The 17,728-nt window shown below is 39.2% G+C and overlaps 1 protein-coding gene across 2 annotated transcripts in view; it reads left to right on the top strand.

Moving 5' to 3' along the window:
- Positions 1–17,728, top strand: part of CUX1 (cut like homeobox 1) — a 363,893-nt gene that overhangs the window by 287,451 nt on the left and 58,714 nt on the right. Inside the window, exon 21 of one of the 2 annotated variants that reach the window (XM_070932084.1) lies at positions 6,502–6,804. The exons of the other annotated variant lie outside the window; for it this stretch is intronic. Within the exon in view, the coding sequence (XP_070788185.1) occupies positions 6,502–6,804 (303 nt within the window). The remainder of the gene's footprint in view (positions 1–6,501; positions 6,805–17,728) is intronic. 2 annotated transcript variants of the gene reach the window in all.

The raw sequence follows: 17,728 nt of genomic DNA, 5'->3' as shown, positions 1-17,728 counted from the left end.
CAAACAGGTATTTTTCTTCGTTACTAACACATTATTCAAACACCCTAACAAAACCTCCATCTATGTGAACTTCAGATGGTACAGGGGGGTGGAAGAGCTCACAGATGTGGCCAGTGACCAATTTTGAAGCACATCATGAAGTATTCATATGCAAGTTCTAAGATAACCTAAACTAGAAGAATTCTGCTCAAAATGTGTTCGTTTTGAAGGAGAATATCTGGTATAACTTTGAAAACCTTGTTGGTGGGTAACCAGAGGAACTATAGAACAAAATGAAAGAATGATGTGAAGAGTAAATGTCAGAGGAGACTGCCAAAAGAAAAGAAAAGAAAACTAATTGGATGCCAGAAGAAATGGTAGTGATTATCAAGAAAAGAAGTGTAAGAGAAAGATTTTAGGAAGAAACTGAACAAGTGTTTTCAGGCTGCTTTTAGAAAAGACAAGTAGTATTTCAATGATAAAGATATTAAGAGTGGAAATAGATTCAGGGAGCGGGGAAAGGATAGTGCTCCAAAAGATCTTAGAAGGTTTTAACCTCAAATTGATATGCTAAAGGAGATCAGTGGACAGATAGTAACTGATTCAGAGAAGATAAAATGAAGGTGGAAGAAAAGTACTGAAATTCTCTGTAAAAGGGATGCCATTATCCATAAACCCTTCTAATCCAAGAATTCTGATACTGGAAGATGGAGTTAGGTCAGCAGTTTGGTCAGTACTAGATGTGAAGGTTCCTGTGAAAGAGTGTAGGCTTTGCTGTCTATTTATATGTAATAGCTTGCCCTGCCAGTTTTGGTAGGGCTGTGGTTTCTTTGATGGTTCTTTCTTGATGGCTAGAATATTGTTTTCTGCCTGATTGTTTGCCTGGTGTTCATCCCTGCTTATCTGAGTGTTGGCTGCTGGAAACAATGTGTTCTAGCCTTTTTATAGGAATCCTGGATTTATGTCAAGTCGTTTAATGACTGTTTAAAGTTGCAACAGCTTAGAAATGGTGCTTTATGGTCTGTAAAGCACTTCTGGTCATCCTAAAACATTATAAACCTCCCTCCCCCATCAAGTGATCATGATCTGCATGCTTGATAACTTGTCCACACTTAGGAATAGCTGCCAAGCATCCCATAAACATGTGATCACCATTTGCCGTCTTCACTGTCAGCTTCCCCAGAAAGTCAGCGGAGAAGCTGAAAGGCACCCGCTACCACCTGCTGAAGGGGACAGGGATGGAGGAATCCTTAGGGTGGAGAAACAAAACTTGGATCTTCACGATCCTCATTTTGTTTCTCCAGCGTAGGAGTCCCCTTCCCCTCCAGGTGCAGAAGGGAATTACAATAGTGAGCTGGAGAGAGGAAGCACAGATCTTTGGGATCCCTGCTTCATTTCTCCAACTCAGCCCTTCCTTTCACGTATAGGGGAGAGGAACTCCTGCACTGGGCTGGAGAAACAAAGCAAGGAGTCTGAAGATCTGAGCTTCATTACTCCAGTCCATTGCAGGGGTTTCCTTCCATTTGCAGAGGGGAGCTGCCTGCCCTCCTTCGTCAGGAAGCTCTTTTGCTCTCTCTGCTTAGCAACCACAACTGGGAGAGCTGGGATTGCAGTCACTGAGCAAAACAGTCACAGGTGCGTCTTGCTTAACCCCCATTTCACTCAACAGCCAAGAATCTGGTCCAAATTATAGTTGTAAGTCAAGGATTGCTGTATTTCCATCAGGATACTCACCATGGAACTTTTGGGTTCAGCAGCACTTTTATAAGTATTCCTCACCAAATATTCTTAGATGGAAGGATTCCTAAAGGTTGAAAATTCAGTTAGGTAGCTGGGCTTCATGCAGGTCAGCCAGGTAATAGAGTCAAGAATAACTTATCTGCCTTTTGTTTTTGCCAATATATGTGTTGCATCCATAACATATTTAACACATCATATTCATTATGTACATTTCACTCTCTAAGTTCAGTTCATTCATGACTTTCCTAATGAAGGGATACAGTACATGAATTTGGTGGGGAGTAATAACAGTGGGAGGAAAGAAGCAGGTTTCTTCTCTTGATTTAGTTTGCTGTTATATGTTTTATATTGGTTGATTCCCCCCCCCCCAGTTGCAAGTCCTGTTATGTAATGTAAATTTGGCAGTAGCAGCAATATACATTATCAGTGTTAACAGAAGACAGCTTTTTGGAAAAACAAAATGACTTCAGGTTTCTCAAAGCAAGAGCAGATCTGGTCTCGTTGGTCTCCCAATTTTGAGGCTGGCCTGATCACCTGCAATTACCTGGAAGGTCTAATGTTTTTTCAGAGAGAACATTGTGCTATGGGTAGAGTAGTAGTAGGCATCCACTCTGCGAAAAGAATTGTAAGGATGCCAGGACTAAAAATTGTGCCCAGGATAAAAATTAAATTGGACTCAGTGTAAATTGTGGGGGCACCTACCCTCTGGAATCAGCTGCCCCCAGAGATAAGGAGAATCCAAGACCTCGGTGCCTTCCGCCGTGCCCTTAAAGCCTTCTTTTTCCAGCAAGCCGGGCTAGCCTAACACTTTTTAAAATGTTTTTAATTGTTTGTTATTGTTTTTAATCATGGGGCCAAATTTATATATATCTTTTTAATTGTATTTTAATGTTTGTAGTTTATGCTTTTACTTGGCTGTACATCGCCCTGAGTCCTCAGGGAGAAGGGCGGTATACAAATTTAAAAATAAATAAATAATAAATAAATAAATAAATAAATAAATAAATAAATAAATAAATGTAGATACAATTATATTAAAGTGATTAAATGCCTATTTAATAAGAATGTACAGACTTTCTGTGCTTTATCCAATCAGTGCACAGAACAGCCAAGTTATGTATGCCATGCACCCAGAACAAAACATTGTGTTCAATCCAAACCATACATTTGGTCCTAACATGACCCAGAGCGTGTACTTTCCAAGCATTTCAGGATGGGAGACAATAAAGAAGAGGTGAATGCTGATAGTTTGGTGTTTGAGAGAGAAAAGCAAATGTGGGCCAGTTTTGTTATGCCATGTTTGAATTGAAAAGGAAAGGAAAAGAAGGGATTGTGCAAAAATTTATCTAGGCTGAAACCTAGAACAATCCAGAGCGTCTAGGTTTCAGTATGATTAATTATAACCTGCCCAGAACCAGTCCAACCAAATTCCTGTGGAACAATGTTTTTTTTTTCTATGCACAAAACACGTTTTAAGAATATTTCTGACTTTTAAGCATTTTTCCATTCCGTCACATTAAAAATTAGCTTGGGGACAATTTGGGGAGGGTTTTAGCAAGGGTTAGGATTAGGGTAAACTGAATTCTCTAGGCGCAGTGGTGGGTTGCTACTGGCTCGCCCCAGATCGGATGAACCGGTAGCGGTGGCGGGAGGCTCCACCCACCCGCCCGGATGCACAGAACAGATACTGTTCAACCTCCTGCTGATAGCGCCATTCTAGAGCAGATAGCTAGGTTCCCCCATAAGAACATGTCGGCCCTCAACTAAACCACAATCAAGTTTGTTTGGTTAAAAAAAATATATTGAAGGTAACAGAATGACAGAGTTGGACGGGACCTGTTATTCTGTTATCTTCAATCTTTTTTTTTTTTTTTTTTAAAGATCCAGGTGGGAGCCCAAGTTTTCTGCTACTATATTCATGCCGCTGAACTCTAAGGCTGCAGCCAACATTTTGAAAGCCACGTCTCTCTTGAGACTCAGTTTATCCATTTCTGCTCAGGATGTATCCCAGCCTTCCATGGACTGTAGCTGCCTAATGTATTGGTTCACAAATCTGAGAACCAGTCAGGTGCTTCCCGATACAGTTAGGACAGCGTCAAATTGGAAGAAAGTGCTGTTGATTGCCTGCTGTATTAAAAATTATTGCTGCACCTATAATTCCAAGAATGGGGAGGGGGGAGCCATCTGTCTCATGTAGTCACTATTTTTAGACAGTTTTAAAAATAATACGAGGTTCAGTCCTATCCCTCGTTGGAAAAGTAACATATGGGCAAGATTTCTAAGGGCCAGCTCATGCGACACATTTTAAAGGCATTGGTTTCTCAAGTTCATCCTGCGATTGAAGTTCCATGGAGCTCAGTAACTAGAGTGTAATTCACAAGTCGGTTGCCACATGTGGAGACTCCAGAATAGATGCATGTGTGCACACATGGTTCTATTTTGGAGTTTCATATCTACAAGTCTCAAAAATAGAACATGAAAGTTATCGTTTCGATTTTTAATTCCAGCAGTGAGCACAAAGCTAGCTTGTCAGTATTCAGTTGCCAATACTTTGCTTGGCACGTGGATCAATTTCCTGAAGTTTACATCTGGAGTTTCTGCTCCATTCACATTTATTTTCCCCAAAGTAAATATTATTCCACACGTTGGGTAAAGAATGGAAAGAAAACCCTAGCAAAATAACTCTTTATGGCTTTTGGCACCATTATGAGAAGTTCTTATTTAAGCAAACACTTGACTGAGCGTGAGCAGAGGTTTAGTTATTTATTGCGGTATTTTGTATTTGTTACCTGCCCGCATCCCATCCTAGGCTGCTGAGAATAGATAAGGTGGAGCAGCACCTCTGCTGTTGGAGCTCATTCATTCCAGTAAGAGGGATAACAAACCAGAGTAAATGTGAAGGAAATCCCTAGTCCTTCTCCACACTCCACTCTTACCAGCTTTACTTACAATCTGCAACATCAAGGAATCTAGACACTCCCAAATTATATTCCCAGCTCTATTAGCACAATAGGAAATCAAACCAATGCATAGAAAAGGAGGGGATGGACACTCTGTTCTTCTTTTTTTCAGTAAAGATGTAGCCAGTATTAGACTAGAAACATTTGTGCACCTTTCCTGTCAATCTTTAGATGTTAGGCAGGGATCCTTAACCAAAATCTTCAGAAATTTGTGGCCAGAGACCATGATGGCTGGAACTGATGAGAATTACAGTCCATGGCATTTGACATGGCCTATGCCAGGGGTCTCCTACCTTGGCAACTTTAAGACTTGTGGACTTCAACTTCCAGAGTTCCTCAGCCAGAATTCTGGTAGTTGAAGTCCACAAGTCTTAAAGTTGCCAATGTTGGAGACCCCTGGTCTATGCAGTAGAAGATTGCTTCAGGGAAAGGCATGTATTTATTACGACTTGAGATAACCAGCTCTTTTTTGTATTGAAATGTAAAATTTAAGAGTGGCAATAACAATACAGCGTTACAGATGCAATATTTTTTCTTGTAGATTGATTGATTATGTGTTATAAAATTGTTTCTTGAGTCCTAGCAGCGATATAGATATTCACCATTTCGATCTATCCCTAACACCTGATCTATCAAGTCTCTCAATGGGGGCTCACTTCTATTTAAGATACTATTTTGTGATTCGTAAAAAGACATAGAATACCCTTTGACTCTTTTTTTTTTTTACACATTCAGTAATTGTGTTTTCCAAAAACAAACAATCTTAGGGCACCTTGATCAATTAAATATTATTTCATTTTAATTTATTCCCTATTGTTAATTAGTACAGTAACTGCTGCAAAACACTAATCAAATTTTCCTTTTGGAGTTTAAAAAATAAATTTTTACTGTGGTTGAGATTATTTATATCTCAATAAATAAATCAGTGAATAGATTAGGGGCTTTTTAATCATCACATTACTACCTGAAATTTACTCATGTTTACAAAGATACTGAAGAAGTAGAGAAGTAACATGTATTGTATTTTCCTAAAACATTGGGGAATTTAAATTTTAAAAAAAGTTTAGAAGAACAGCAAATGCTTAACCTATCTGCTTACTGAAGTTCTAAATTAGTGGTCCCCAACCATGGCGGTCTAGTTGGGGGAGGAGAGGGGAACCGGGCTGCGCAAGGTTGGGCTGGCATGCACACACATACAGCTCCACTCACACAAGAGAGAAGAGAAGAGGCCTTTGGGTCATAAGTCATGGTCATAAGTCACTTTTTGCAGTGCCGTTGTAACTTCAAACAGTCATTAAATGAACTGTAGTAAGTCGAGGACTACCTGTATTCCTTGGACACTTTTGTATACAGCCTAAGAACAATCCTGAAATATTTTCCATGGAAAAATTATTGGGATGGCCCTATAGATTTTGCATGCAAAGCGTTCTATATCTAGTCTATATTGGGGCTTTAAGCTGAGATCAGATAGGCAGCCCTTAGCTAGACAAATGCCGGTTTTTTTTTAACTCTGAAAAAAGAATTTTTATACACTAATGCTGTATGTGTTTTTTTAAAAAGTTTAATTTTGTTGCTTTTGTTACACCCCTCACACCCCTCAAAGAGCGGGTTTTAACAATATTCTATAGCATGTGAGGAAAAGACCGTTTAAGAAAGAGGGAACAAACTTCTGACAGAGGGGAAGAGGTTAAGAGTATATTTCAAGTATCAGCCATTTTGGGGTCAAGTAAATAGCAAGGTGTTTTGGGAACAAGACCTAGATGCGGGACTATTTTGTTAAAAGTTAAGTTTTCCCTTTTCTTCCCCTCTGCTGATTTTTCAGAAAGCACCCCAAAGACCTCTGCCAGTTGCAGTCCTGCTCCCGATTCCCCAATGAGTTCCAGCGACTCTGTGAAAAGCTTGACGGAACTGGTCCAGCAGCCCTGCCCGGCCATTGAAACCAGTAAGGAAGGCAAGCTGCAGGAGTCGAGCGAGGCCTCGACTTTGGATTCCCACTGCACAACCCCATTGCCTCTCTCCGGCCATTCATCACTCAGCATTCAGGAACTGGTCGCCATGTCACCGGAACTTGATACCTATGGCATCACCAAGCGGGTTAAAGAGGTGCTCACGGACAACAACCTTGGTAAAAAAAACAAAAGAAGTTTTTTTATATATGTGTGTGTGTGTGTGTGTGTGTGTGTTTCTGATTGTTGTTACAGTAAAGGGTTTTTAAATGTTCGTTTTTCCTATTGTGTTGCTAATAGGAACATGTCTAATTATAAACAAGTCAACAATCGTAATTATTTGGTGAATCAGAGAAGGCTTTGCACATGGATAATTAATAGGGCTTATGCAAAATTTGTGCAGGGATCCAGCCAGTGATGGGTTTCAAAATTTTTTACTACTGGTTCTGTGGGTGTGGCTTGGTGGGTGTGGCACGGCTTGGTGGGTGTGGCAGGTGAAGGATACTATAAAATCTCCATTCCTACCCTACTCCAGGCGAAGGATACTGTAAAATCTCCATTCCCTCCCCAATCCAGGGGAAGGTTACTGCAAAATCCCCATTTCCTCCCGATCAGCTGGGACTTGGGAGGCAGAGAATAGATGGGGGCAGGGCCAGTCGAAATTTTTACTACCAGTTCTCCGAACTACTCAAAATTTCTGCTACCGGTTCTCCAGAACTGGCCAGAACCTGCTGAAACCCACCTCTGGACCCAGCTCTTTGTACAACGCACCATATCTTAGCATTCCTCATATGATGATTGCCTTTCTTGCAGCAGATACTACCCTGTTTCCCCCAAAATAAGACATCCCCTGATAATAAGCCCAATTGGGCTTTTGAGCGCATGGCAATAAGGTCAAGCTTTTATTTCAGGGTTCAAAAAAAATATAAGACAGGGTCTTATTTTCAGGGAAACACGGTAATTCCAAATGTTCATCATTTTAGGAACTTTAATGTAGCTGCATTTTCAAGGAATCACATGACTTGACTAAAGATTAAGTTTACTGCAAGTGTATTTAGTGTTCAGGTAAAAAAAAATGGATGGAAAGAGAGAGAGCTTTGGGGGCATAGGAAGCTTGCAGAGGTGCTATTTTTTTGTTTTAATTTGTTTTGTGTCTTCATCAGTTTTTGGCTCCTGGCAATTGCCTAAACTAGTCCCTGCAGTTTTCTTGGTAAGATTTTCAGAAGTTGGGTAGCCATTGCCTCTTTCTAAGAGCCGATAGGGTTTGACTGGCCCAGGTCACCCGGGTAGCTTTGTGCCTAAAGTAAGACTAGGACACACAGTGTCTTAACCACAACAGCAAACTGACTCTGGAGGCAAGCAGACAGACAATCAGAAGACTGAAGCCCATCTGTCATTTTTATCACATTTCCCTCTAATCAATTTCCCACTAATTAGATTTTTCTCATTCCCCACCCATTAACCTCTTCATGAATTGTCTATGTATGGAGATTCTCAGTCATCAGGTCATGATTGTCCCAAAGGTGCTTTTTCAAAAGGCAACTGGACTTTCTTAGTTTTTCCTTGAAGATGTTTCACTTCTCATCCAAGAAGCTTCTTCATAACTGGCGGATGAGAAGCGAAATGTTGTTAAGGAAAAGTAAAGTCCAGTGGCCTTTTGAAAAAAATCCTTCGGATTCTTCATAAATTGTTCAACCTCTCGGCATTCCTCCCCAAAGAAGATGGCACTGGCATAAACCTGAGAGAACTGCCTGCCAAAGCCAAGATTACACCAAAGCAATTAAAAAAAAAAGAATAATTATTTAGGATCACGCACTCTCTCTTTTCTCTCTTTTAATTGTGATGGATCGGAAACACCAAAAATGAGTCAATCATCAGGCTCCTATGGATTGTACCTGCATTACTATCACCTACTTTGGGGTTTTGTTTTTTTAAAAAGACAGAAAAATAGATGTACACATCACATGCAACAAACATTTAGCAACAGCTCAAGTTTTAGTCAATTAAATAAAATAAGTTGTTTTTAGACATGAAAAAAAAATGGAAGAATATTGTTTGAGAATATCTCAGGACCTTCTTTGCCACAATTATTAAGCAAATCAGTGCAGTTGTTCAGTGAATCATGTGGCTGTTAAGCAAATCCAACTTCCCCAATTGTCTACTTGTTGGAAGCCAGCTGGAAAGGTCGCAAGTGGCAATCACATAAGCCTGGAAAACATTGTAAATTCATGCCAGTGGCCAAGTGGCCAAATTTTGATTACAGGATTGTGAGGATGCTGCAACAATCATAAATGTGAGGACTGTTGTAAGTCATTTTTATCAGTACTGTTGTAATTTCATATGGCCACTGAATAAATGGTTTAATGTCAAGGATTACCTGTGGATGGATGGATGGATGGATGGATGGATGGATGGATGGATGGATGGACAGACAATAATTATGAGTAATAATTTGTGCAATTCTAGTAATATAAAATTATAAAATGTTCAAGAGTAAAATACAGTAGCCCTGGATTTATGACCACAATTGAGCCCAAAATTTCCATTGCTAAGTAAGACAGTTGTTGAATTTTGCCTCATTTTATTATCTTTCTTGCCACAGTTGTTAAGTGAATCCTTGCAGTTGTTAAGTTAGTAACAGTTAGTATAGGAGTCAGCAACCTGCGGCTCTGGAGCCACATGTGGCTCTTTCACCCCTCTGCCATGGCTCCCTGTCACTCAAAATATGCATCACAACCGCCAATGTGCGACACCCACCGGCACGCAATTTATTACCCCAATAGGCCAACCATGGATAAATCCAAGAAAAGAAAAGTTTCAGAAGAAAACAGAACGTTTAATTCAACTACATATGCTAATTTTGTGGCCACTCAAAAAATAGTAAGGCACGGGAAGCGTTTTGTGGCTCCCGGTGTTATCTTTTCTGTGGGAAACAGGTCCAAATGGCTCTTTCAGTGTTTAAGGTTGCAGACCCCTGAGTTAGTAATTGCATTAAAAATTAGATAACAAAATGATGTTGTAGCTTCTCAGAGCTTCATTGCTGCTTCTTCCAGTGCAGTATTGACTGGCACAGTATGTGTATGGCAAGCCTTCATATGCTAGCAAATTCTTACAGTAGGAATTGTATGTTGTTCAGTTATCCATATTTTATTAGAATAACCTAATATTAAGTTACTGTGCAGAATAAGCAAATAACATTCAAAATTTATTAGACTTCTCTAGTCCTGAGGATAATTTACTTATTAATGGATTGCTTGAGAATGAATTTCTAACTGGCCATAATCTAGAAAAAGACCATATTATCCTAAAAATATTATCCTAATAATGATTGACAAAATCATTATTTATCATGATTAATTCATACTAGTTAAACCTACCTCAGTGTTGGGGGTCATTATGATGAAGAGAAAAACAGTAACAGGTAAGGGACCTGTAACATTTTCCCATTGTTTATTAAGAAGAATAAAACATGAATAAAACATCTTTGAAGGGAAATAAACCTGAATGTGGGGATTTGCCAATTATTGTTATCTCCCCCATGATTCTTACAGTTCCTGAGATCAAAGAGATAGAAACAAACTTGGTATCCATTGTTTCAAAGTAAATTTATATTTATTAAATTTATTACATTTTTTTTTCTTTCCACCAAATTGTGTTTAAGTGTTTCTGAATACATCAGGCTCTGTTTAACCAACCCATATTACTTATAGAAATTCTGTTAACGTAAGTGTGGTTGGTGAGAGAGTGCCAAATGCAGGTGTAAATTGGGTCCAATGAATTCATTATCATCCACAATCGTTCCAGATTGGATGCAGAAATTGGACTCTCTTTTTTTAGGTATCTTTTTTTTCTGTTAGGTTATTTTCGAAGCTTGCCTTCTCCTCTGCAAATGAAATGCTTTTATAGTTTGCCTCCAAAGATTTGACTTTCTGACTTCCAGATTACATTTTTTAATATAATTGTGGGCATGTGCAAATATGCATGCACCAGGAAAGCTGGTACAACTGCTTGCTTTTAGTGCATGGTTGAGCTTCCCGTGATGTTGGAGGCAAAATTGTTAATGATGTTACCTAGTCTGGTAACAAAACGTTCAGAAAATAAATTGAAACAAGTTTGGAGAGCAAACCACTGCCAAAATTGTGTGGCCTCTAGTTAAAAAGTGTTCTTATAAACAAAAAAGTCTAAGTTTTCCTTGCATTGTCACTTCATGAACAATCACAGTTTATCGTATATTATTCTGTAATCAGAAAAGCCAAAAGTCACAGCAAACTATACAAATACAGATAGTCCTTGAGTTATAACTACAATTGAGCCCAAAATTTATGTTGCTAAGTGAAACATTTGTTTCAGTGAGTTTGTCCCATTTTACAACTTTTCTTGCCAGAGTTGCTAAGTGAATCATTGCATGTGTTAGGTTAGAAACATGGTTGTTAAGTGAATCTGGCTTCCTCGTTGACTTCACTTATCAGAAGGTCGCAAAAGCTGATCACATGACCCCAGGACTCTGCAACCGTCATAAACATGAACCACTTGCCAAGTAGCTGAATTTTGTGACCACAGGGATGCTACAGCAGTCTTAAGTATGAGAAATGGTCATAAGTCACTTTTTTCAGTGCCGTTGCAACTTTGCATAGTCACTAAGTGAACTGTTGTAAGTCAAGGACTTCCGGTACATCCAGTTGATTGAAGCTGCACAATTAAAGGGTGCAGTCATTAAAAGATTTGGTGGTATGTTAGTAATTTAAGGTAGTACCATGTACAGTAGAGGAGATACAGTACTCCAAGTTGCAAAATATAAGAAATGAAATTTGCAAAGGGGAACTCGTAAGCGTTGGTGGCCAACACTGGAGTTGTAAAACAGGTCATTTTTGCCCTGCCCCATTCACTGTCCAGAATCTTTCTAATTATAGTCATTCTTTTTTTATTTATTTATTTATTTACTTTCTGTCCATGTAGGCTAGAAATGTTTAAATATTTTGTAAAAAAAAAAGTTACAATATAAAATTATTGCTTGTAATGAAAATTAATCTTTGCCTTCTCCAAAATCTCTACAGAAGCCACATTTCTCTGTGTGTTTCAGAGCGTACAGAAAACCAAGGTCCCTGATTCTTTTTCCTTTTGTACTTCAAGAAGACCATAAATAGTTGCTTTGATTGACACTTGTTCTTAATGTCACTTTACATAAACCTTTAATGCCCCTGCCATGATTTTTGTTTTTATGTGGCTGACATTACATTACATTCATTAGGTATAAATATATATCAGTGTTTCCTTTGTGCCCTCTGTTTGCAACAACTCTAGATTTTGTAGAGGTGAAATTAACCTGTTTCGTGGCTTCTGGTTGTCTCTATTTTAGCCCATGTTAGTAGCATTTCAAATTTTAGCATGAAAATAATTGCAAACTTGTCACATGCTAAGTGACACTATGAATAGCAAAATCCCCTTCCCCTCATTCCTCTAGCCCAGTGACAACAAACCTTTTTGGCACCAAGTGCCGAAACTGGAAGGCACACACGCTGGAGCCCAGAAACCCGAAGACCAGCTAGCCGGTGCACATGTGCACGCATGTGATCTTCTAGTTTCCAGTGCGCACATGAGCGCCGGCCAGCTGGTCTTCGGATTTCTGGCGCTCCGGCATGCACAAAGATCAGCTGGCCGGCGCACACGCCCACGCCAGGAACCAGAAGAGCAGCTGTCAACAGGCCGCATGCTCACAGAGAGGTCTCTGGGTCCCACCTCTGGCATGCGTGCCATAGGTTCGCCATCACGGCTCTAGCCTTTGTGTGACATTTGCATCCTGTTTTTCCATCAATAATCTGATTCCCTTACCCCCCACCCCACCCCCAAAAATAATTGTTCCATTGCAGTGTGCATAGTACAAATTTGTTCCATGCTGAGATTCCTGCAGCATATAAAATTTTAAATAATCTCAGAGGTTCTGCCGATGACAGAAAAGGCTGCTGAATCCCTACCAATCCTTGCCATTCATGGAGCTGGTGGACCAATGGGCCTGCTCAAGTTGAGATGCCTTCTTATACTCATGCCCGTGTACATGAAGGATTAATGACGTTATTCAATTTCTTTTCCTCATTCTTTTTTTGTTGCATCCTGAAATAAGTGTAATGGTTCATAAATTTCCATGCAGGTTCTATTCACCTTTACTATATTTTATAAGTAACTCAAGGTGGTAGACATACCTAATACTCCTTCCTCCTCCTATTTTCCCCACTGTGAGGTGGATTGGGCTGAGAGAGAGTGACTGGCTTAAGTCACCTGGTTGGCTTCCATGCCTAAGGCAGAACTAGAATTCACAGTCTCGAAGTTTCTAGCCTGGTGCCTTAACCACCAAACCTTCCCATTTCTCTGTTTAGGACCATGCCAATAATTGTTTTAAGTCTACAGTGTTCACTGGCAAACATATGTTATTAAAAAATAGGGTAGATATACAAAAAGTAGTCAAGATGATTAATAAATCCAAGCGGGCCAAATTCAGTCCTACATATAAAAGGCTGTGATGTTGGTTCCAAAGCCATACATGTGGTTATTAAAACTACAAAAAATATAGTAATAGTCAAACTTGTAGAGTATAATTGTTTTATAAAATCTGGCACACAGATTGGCTAATATCAGTAACACATTTCAATTTCCTCTCAGAATTGTAAGGCACATTTCACGTCTTTAATATATTCTTTATAGCAAAGTGACTAAGTAATTCCAATGTTAACAACTCAATAACTTTTAGCAACAATGGAGTCTTGAAAGGAGATGAGTTTCCATCTTCCTTTTGGCCACTTTCTGGCCAGAAGTCTCCCTTCTGTAATATAAGTCCTCAAAGAAATTTTTCCATCAGCTTGAATTTAAGGGGGAAAAGATTCTTGTTGAGGGTCAGCTGTAGGGAGAACTACTTCCAGAAGGATTCCTGAAGTAATAGATGTTGGAGGAGGAGGAAGGTGTTCCTTTCCCTTATGGAGATCAGTAGAAATATCACTTGCATGAGGAGAAAATTACACAGTGATTGCCAAAAGTCTAAACTGACTGGCTCGCCAGCATCTTCAGGACCTGTGTTGCTGACCTCCATGTTAGAATAAAGTATTGTGACAAGACAAAAAAAGAGAGAGAGAGAGAGAGAAGACATCGTTTTAGATAACTGCAGCCACCAGTGTAATTTTCAGATCTATAAATGTTGCTGATAAATGGGTCCCTTGGAATTGGGTATATTGTGTTGATGACTGAACACAAGCAGTTATCGATGGTGAAATATTCACATCCAGATCCTGTTTTTGCATGAAATTTGGGGTGGAGGGAGGGGGCATTGTCAAGTTCTCGATTTCATGTATAGATATGTGGCAATAGTAATCTGCATATTGAGATGTAATTCGTCTGTTCTTGAATGTAAAGCCTTTTGCCACAGCTCTTCTTTTTCCTTCACTGAGACAATTTTCCTCCTCTGTGCTTCAGTTACAGCTAGAGAAAACTCCACTGAATCCCCCTCTGTATTCATTCCACTGCCCAGATGTAGAAGAAAAAAATACCGTAAGCTCCATAGGACAAAAAGAAAGTTTCCTCACACACCCTCCATCCTCATCCATCTTCTTCGTATGGGGACCTTTTCATCCAAGAATAGTCCAATATGTTGAAGGTTGCCTAGAAAGCTCAGAAACCTCTTGAAAACAAAGAGGAATGTTTGATGTAATACCAATCCCCCACTTTTCTTTTCAATATATCAAAACGTAAGTTTAACTGCGGCATAAAAGAGTTCAGCTCAAGAACAAGACTGAATGCATCAAAATGCTGTGCCATTTTTATTTTTTTAAACTGCTATAAAAGCAGCATTAGCCAGAATAAGCAGTTTATCTAAAGTGAAAAGGTTTAGCAAAATGGAAAGATCTGTGTCAGGTGGGGGAAAAAAATGTCTGAAGAGACATCAGTCCCCTTGAAGACTGTTTGAAAGCTGCTGATGAAAACTCCTTTGCTACATATCCAAGGTGGGAAAACCCATTGATGAAAGCACCTCCAAGTAAAAGGTTCTTTGAACCATCATGTCTTCTCCCCACAATAAATAGTGCTTAATTCTATCAATCTCTTGATATGCTTCTCTTCATTAATTAATAGATTTTGGAATATTTTTAAGTGTTCCCCATCCACAGAAATAAAGACAATCAATATGATTATCATGTAGATAATAAAACTTTTAAAGAAGAAACTGAGAGCCTCTGTTAAACAGTAGGAAGCAAAAGCATGTTGGATGTTTTATTCAGTATAAATTAATGATTAAATAATAAGTACATTGATAAATAAATAAATAAATATAAATCCAATATAAAATATTGAAACCAACCAATACAATGGCAGGTACGCATCTTTTAAAATCAGGAGCCATAGTCATACAAAGGAAACCATAGAAGGTATGGAGATGAGAAGACACTGCTGGCAGTTTTCATTATGATGGCTTGAAAGAGACCACAGAGGGAAGAGAGGAGTGCTAATGAATACTAGTTGCAGAGATCCAGTAGCAAAAAGGGGTTTTGATTACTGTATTACTGGTCTAGAATGCCACCTCACCGGATTGGGCATCAGGCATGCACATATTACTTTGTTTGCTAATGAAGTGACCATCCCACTTACCCATCACTCTTTGAGCCAAGTTCAGGAGTCGGCTTTTGGCATGTAAATATTTTGTGTCAGTGGCTAGGCACCAGAATTACACAGTGATGCCTTATTAGCCAAGGAGGGCCTTCTTCATGGTAGTACTTTCTGAAATTATCGTCACATTATTATATCCTTTACAGTTTGGGGGGAGACTTATTGTTCCACCTGGGACAGGCCTTCCCTATTATAAATGGTGCATGGAACGGTCTTTTGCTTCTATTTTCTTCTCCACCAGGACATTTTCAATTAGTTCTGTTTTGTACTGTTTTCATTTCTTGTTTCATTATTACATTTTATAATTTGGAAAATGATTTGAGATTGGTTTTCATAGGAGATAGTTTTAAATGTAACAGATAACAAATAAGTGGAGCCAATTACCCACAGGTGGTAGATTTCTTTTTCCTGAACGTGTTCAAGTAGAGGATGGAGAGCCAGGTTATTCATTAAATTTATGTGCCATCCATCCCACCATCAAGCCATCTTATTGGAGATAGTTTGATTTGGATTCCTGCAGATAGCAGAAGGTTGGACTTGCTGGCTTAAATCCTTCCAGAGTTTGTTTTGTGTCTATGGTTGAATCTTTGTCACCACATGGACTCATTTTGAAAGCGGTTTCCCATTGTCTCCTTCATTAGGGTTGAGAGAGAGTGAATGGCCTTAAGTGAGTCAGTCTACTGGTTAAATAAGTGGTTAAAGCCTAAGACCTTTAACTTTAACTGAAAGAATTCAATTCTGTGCTTCTGTTGTTCTAATGGAGCTTTGGTGAGTAGGTTGCATTGCCTTCCCATTTTGGCACCTTCCAGATGGGTTAGACTTCCAGAATGCTTACCTAATTATAGTCTCAACATATCTGGAGGATAATGAGTTAGGCAAGATGGCGGCGGTGTATCCCGTAAATGTTTCCAGCAAGGCAATGCTTGCTAAAATGAAATCAATCCAAGGAAATTATTTCCTATTTCAAAAAAAAATGTTGCTGCATAAATGACATTTATGGTATGCAAGAAGAACAGGGAAGACAGACATATTTTTGCACCCGTCCTTTCAGCCACCACTGCAAAGATAAACCAGAGCATCCTAGGAATTGGGAACCTTCAAATTCGTATAATTGACATCAAATTGGAAGGAGAAGTATGGTAGTCTTTTTAAGTTTCCACAGATTCAGATGTGCATGTGAACTGAGCACTAGACTTGGAGCAGACTCATTCACTAAGAAAGTTTCTGTAAAAGGCAAAAATAAATGAAAACTCCATCCTGATAGTTAAGGTTCATTTGGTCTTGGAATTTAAAAAAAAACATACAGTTTGCCCTCCAGAAGGCTTTGGCATGCTAGCGGCTAAGCAGGGAGCAAGAGTGTGCCAGGTTGATTGTTTGAATGATTTCGATTAGCTTAATGGAATGGCACTCTTATGAAGCCTGATCACAGTACGGTTTGAGCATCTGGTGCCCTGAATGGCAGGAGCTGACTAAGGAAATACTGGTTGGAAATTGTTTCAGTCTGCTTGCTAGTCTTTGTTTCCATTATCTCCCTTGTAAGGTCTTCAACCTTGGAACAGCAGGAAGTCCTCCCAGCTAGGAGAATCAGTCTTGTCCTTTTGCCCATGAAAACAGCAACCTGGGGGAAGGACAAAGTTATCCAGATAATTAGACCTTCAAAGAAATTAGGGAGGAGGGGCATTCTTGTACATTCGCTCATGGGCCTACATTTGAGTGTAATTCATTTGGTTTGAAGTTGCAGTCTTGAAGTCTTGCGGCTATCATAACCATAATCAATTGATTGGGATTTGCGTGAGGAGATGCCCTACTTTGGGCACAACACATGTGCTTCATAGACTCTGGTGACTGGCAGGCAATATGAATATGTTTTTATCTCCTTACAAGATTGATATCCCACCTTTCATTCCGTGAAGGCAGCAAACATAGCACTCTTTGAGGGAGGCTTGGCAGAAAGAGATAGAAGCTGGCCCCATGTCATTACAGGAGCTTCCAGGAGTAAAATCTGGGACTCCACGTGGTTCCAGTCCAGGCCTTAACTATTATAACACAGTCATAAATTTTTGTAGAATAGGCCTTTCTACCCTCAAAAGGCATTATGCATTTCTTCCCTCAGCTTCATTTTCCATAAATCATTTCAGGAACTCCAGAATCAAAAGGATTTTTTTTTTTTAATTTCCATTGTGGATTTATATCCCACTTCACTGCTGGAGTCTTTAAAGCACGTCGTTAATTCTGATTTTAATCATATCTAATTTGGATTACAGTATAATGCTATCCTATCCCACTTTTTTTTTTTACTATTATTTGCATGTCTGCTTTCATGAGATCACTTTACAAGCCTTTACTCTTTAATGAAAAGCATTAATCATCAGTTGACTTTTATTAAATAAGAAAGGTTTTTAGGGAAAAATGTATGAAAGTATATGTTTGTCTAACGCTAGATCATTGTTGGATTTGGTT

Source organism: Pituophis catenifer, unplaced genomic scaffold (genome assembly GCF_029215685.1).
Source record: "Pituophis catenifer annectens isolate HBS135680 unplaced genomic scaffold, rPitCat1.0.hap2 SCAF_1, whole genome shotgun sequence".
NCBI classification, from domain to species: domain Eukaryota; kingdom Metazoa; phylum Chordata; class Lepidosauria; order Squamata; family Colubridae; genus Pituophis; species Pituophis catenifer.
The sequence above is the reverse complement of the archived record's forward strand: the minus strand, read 5'-3'. Positions and strand labels throughout refer to the sequence as shown.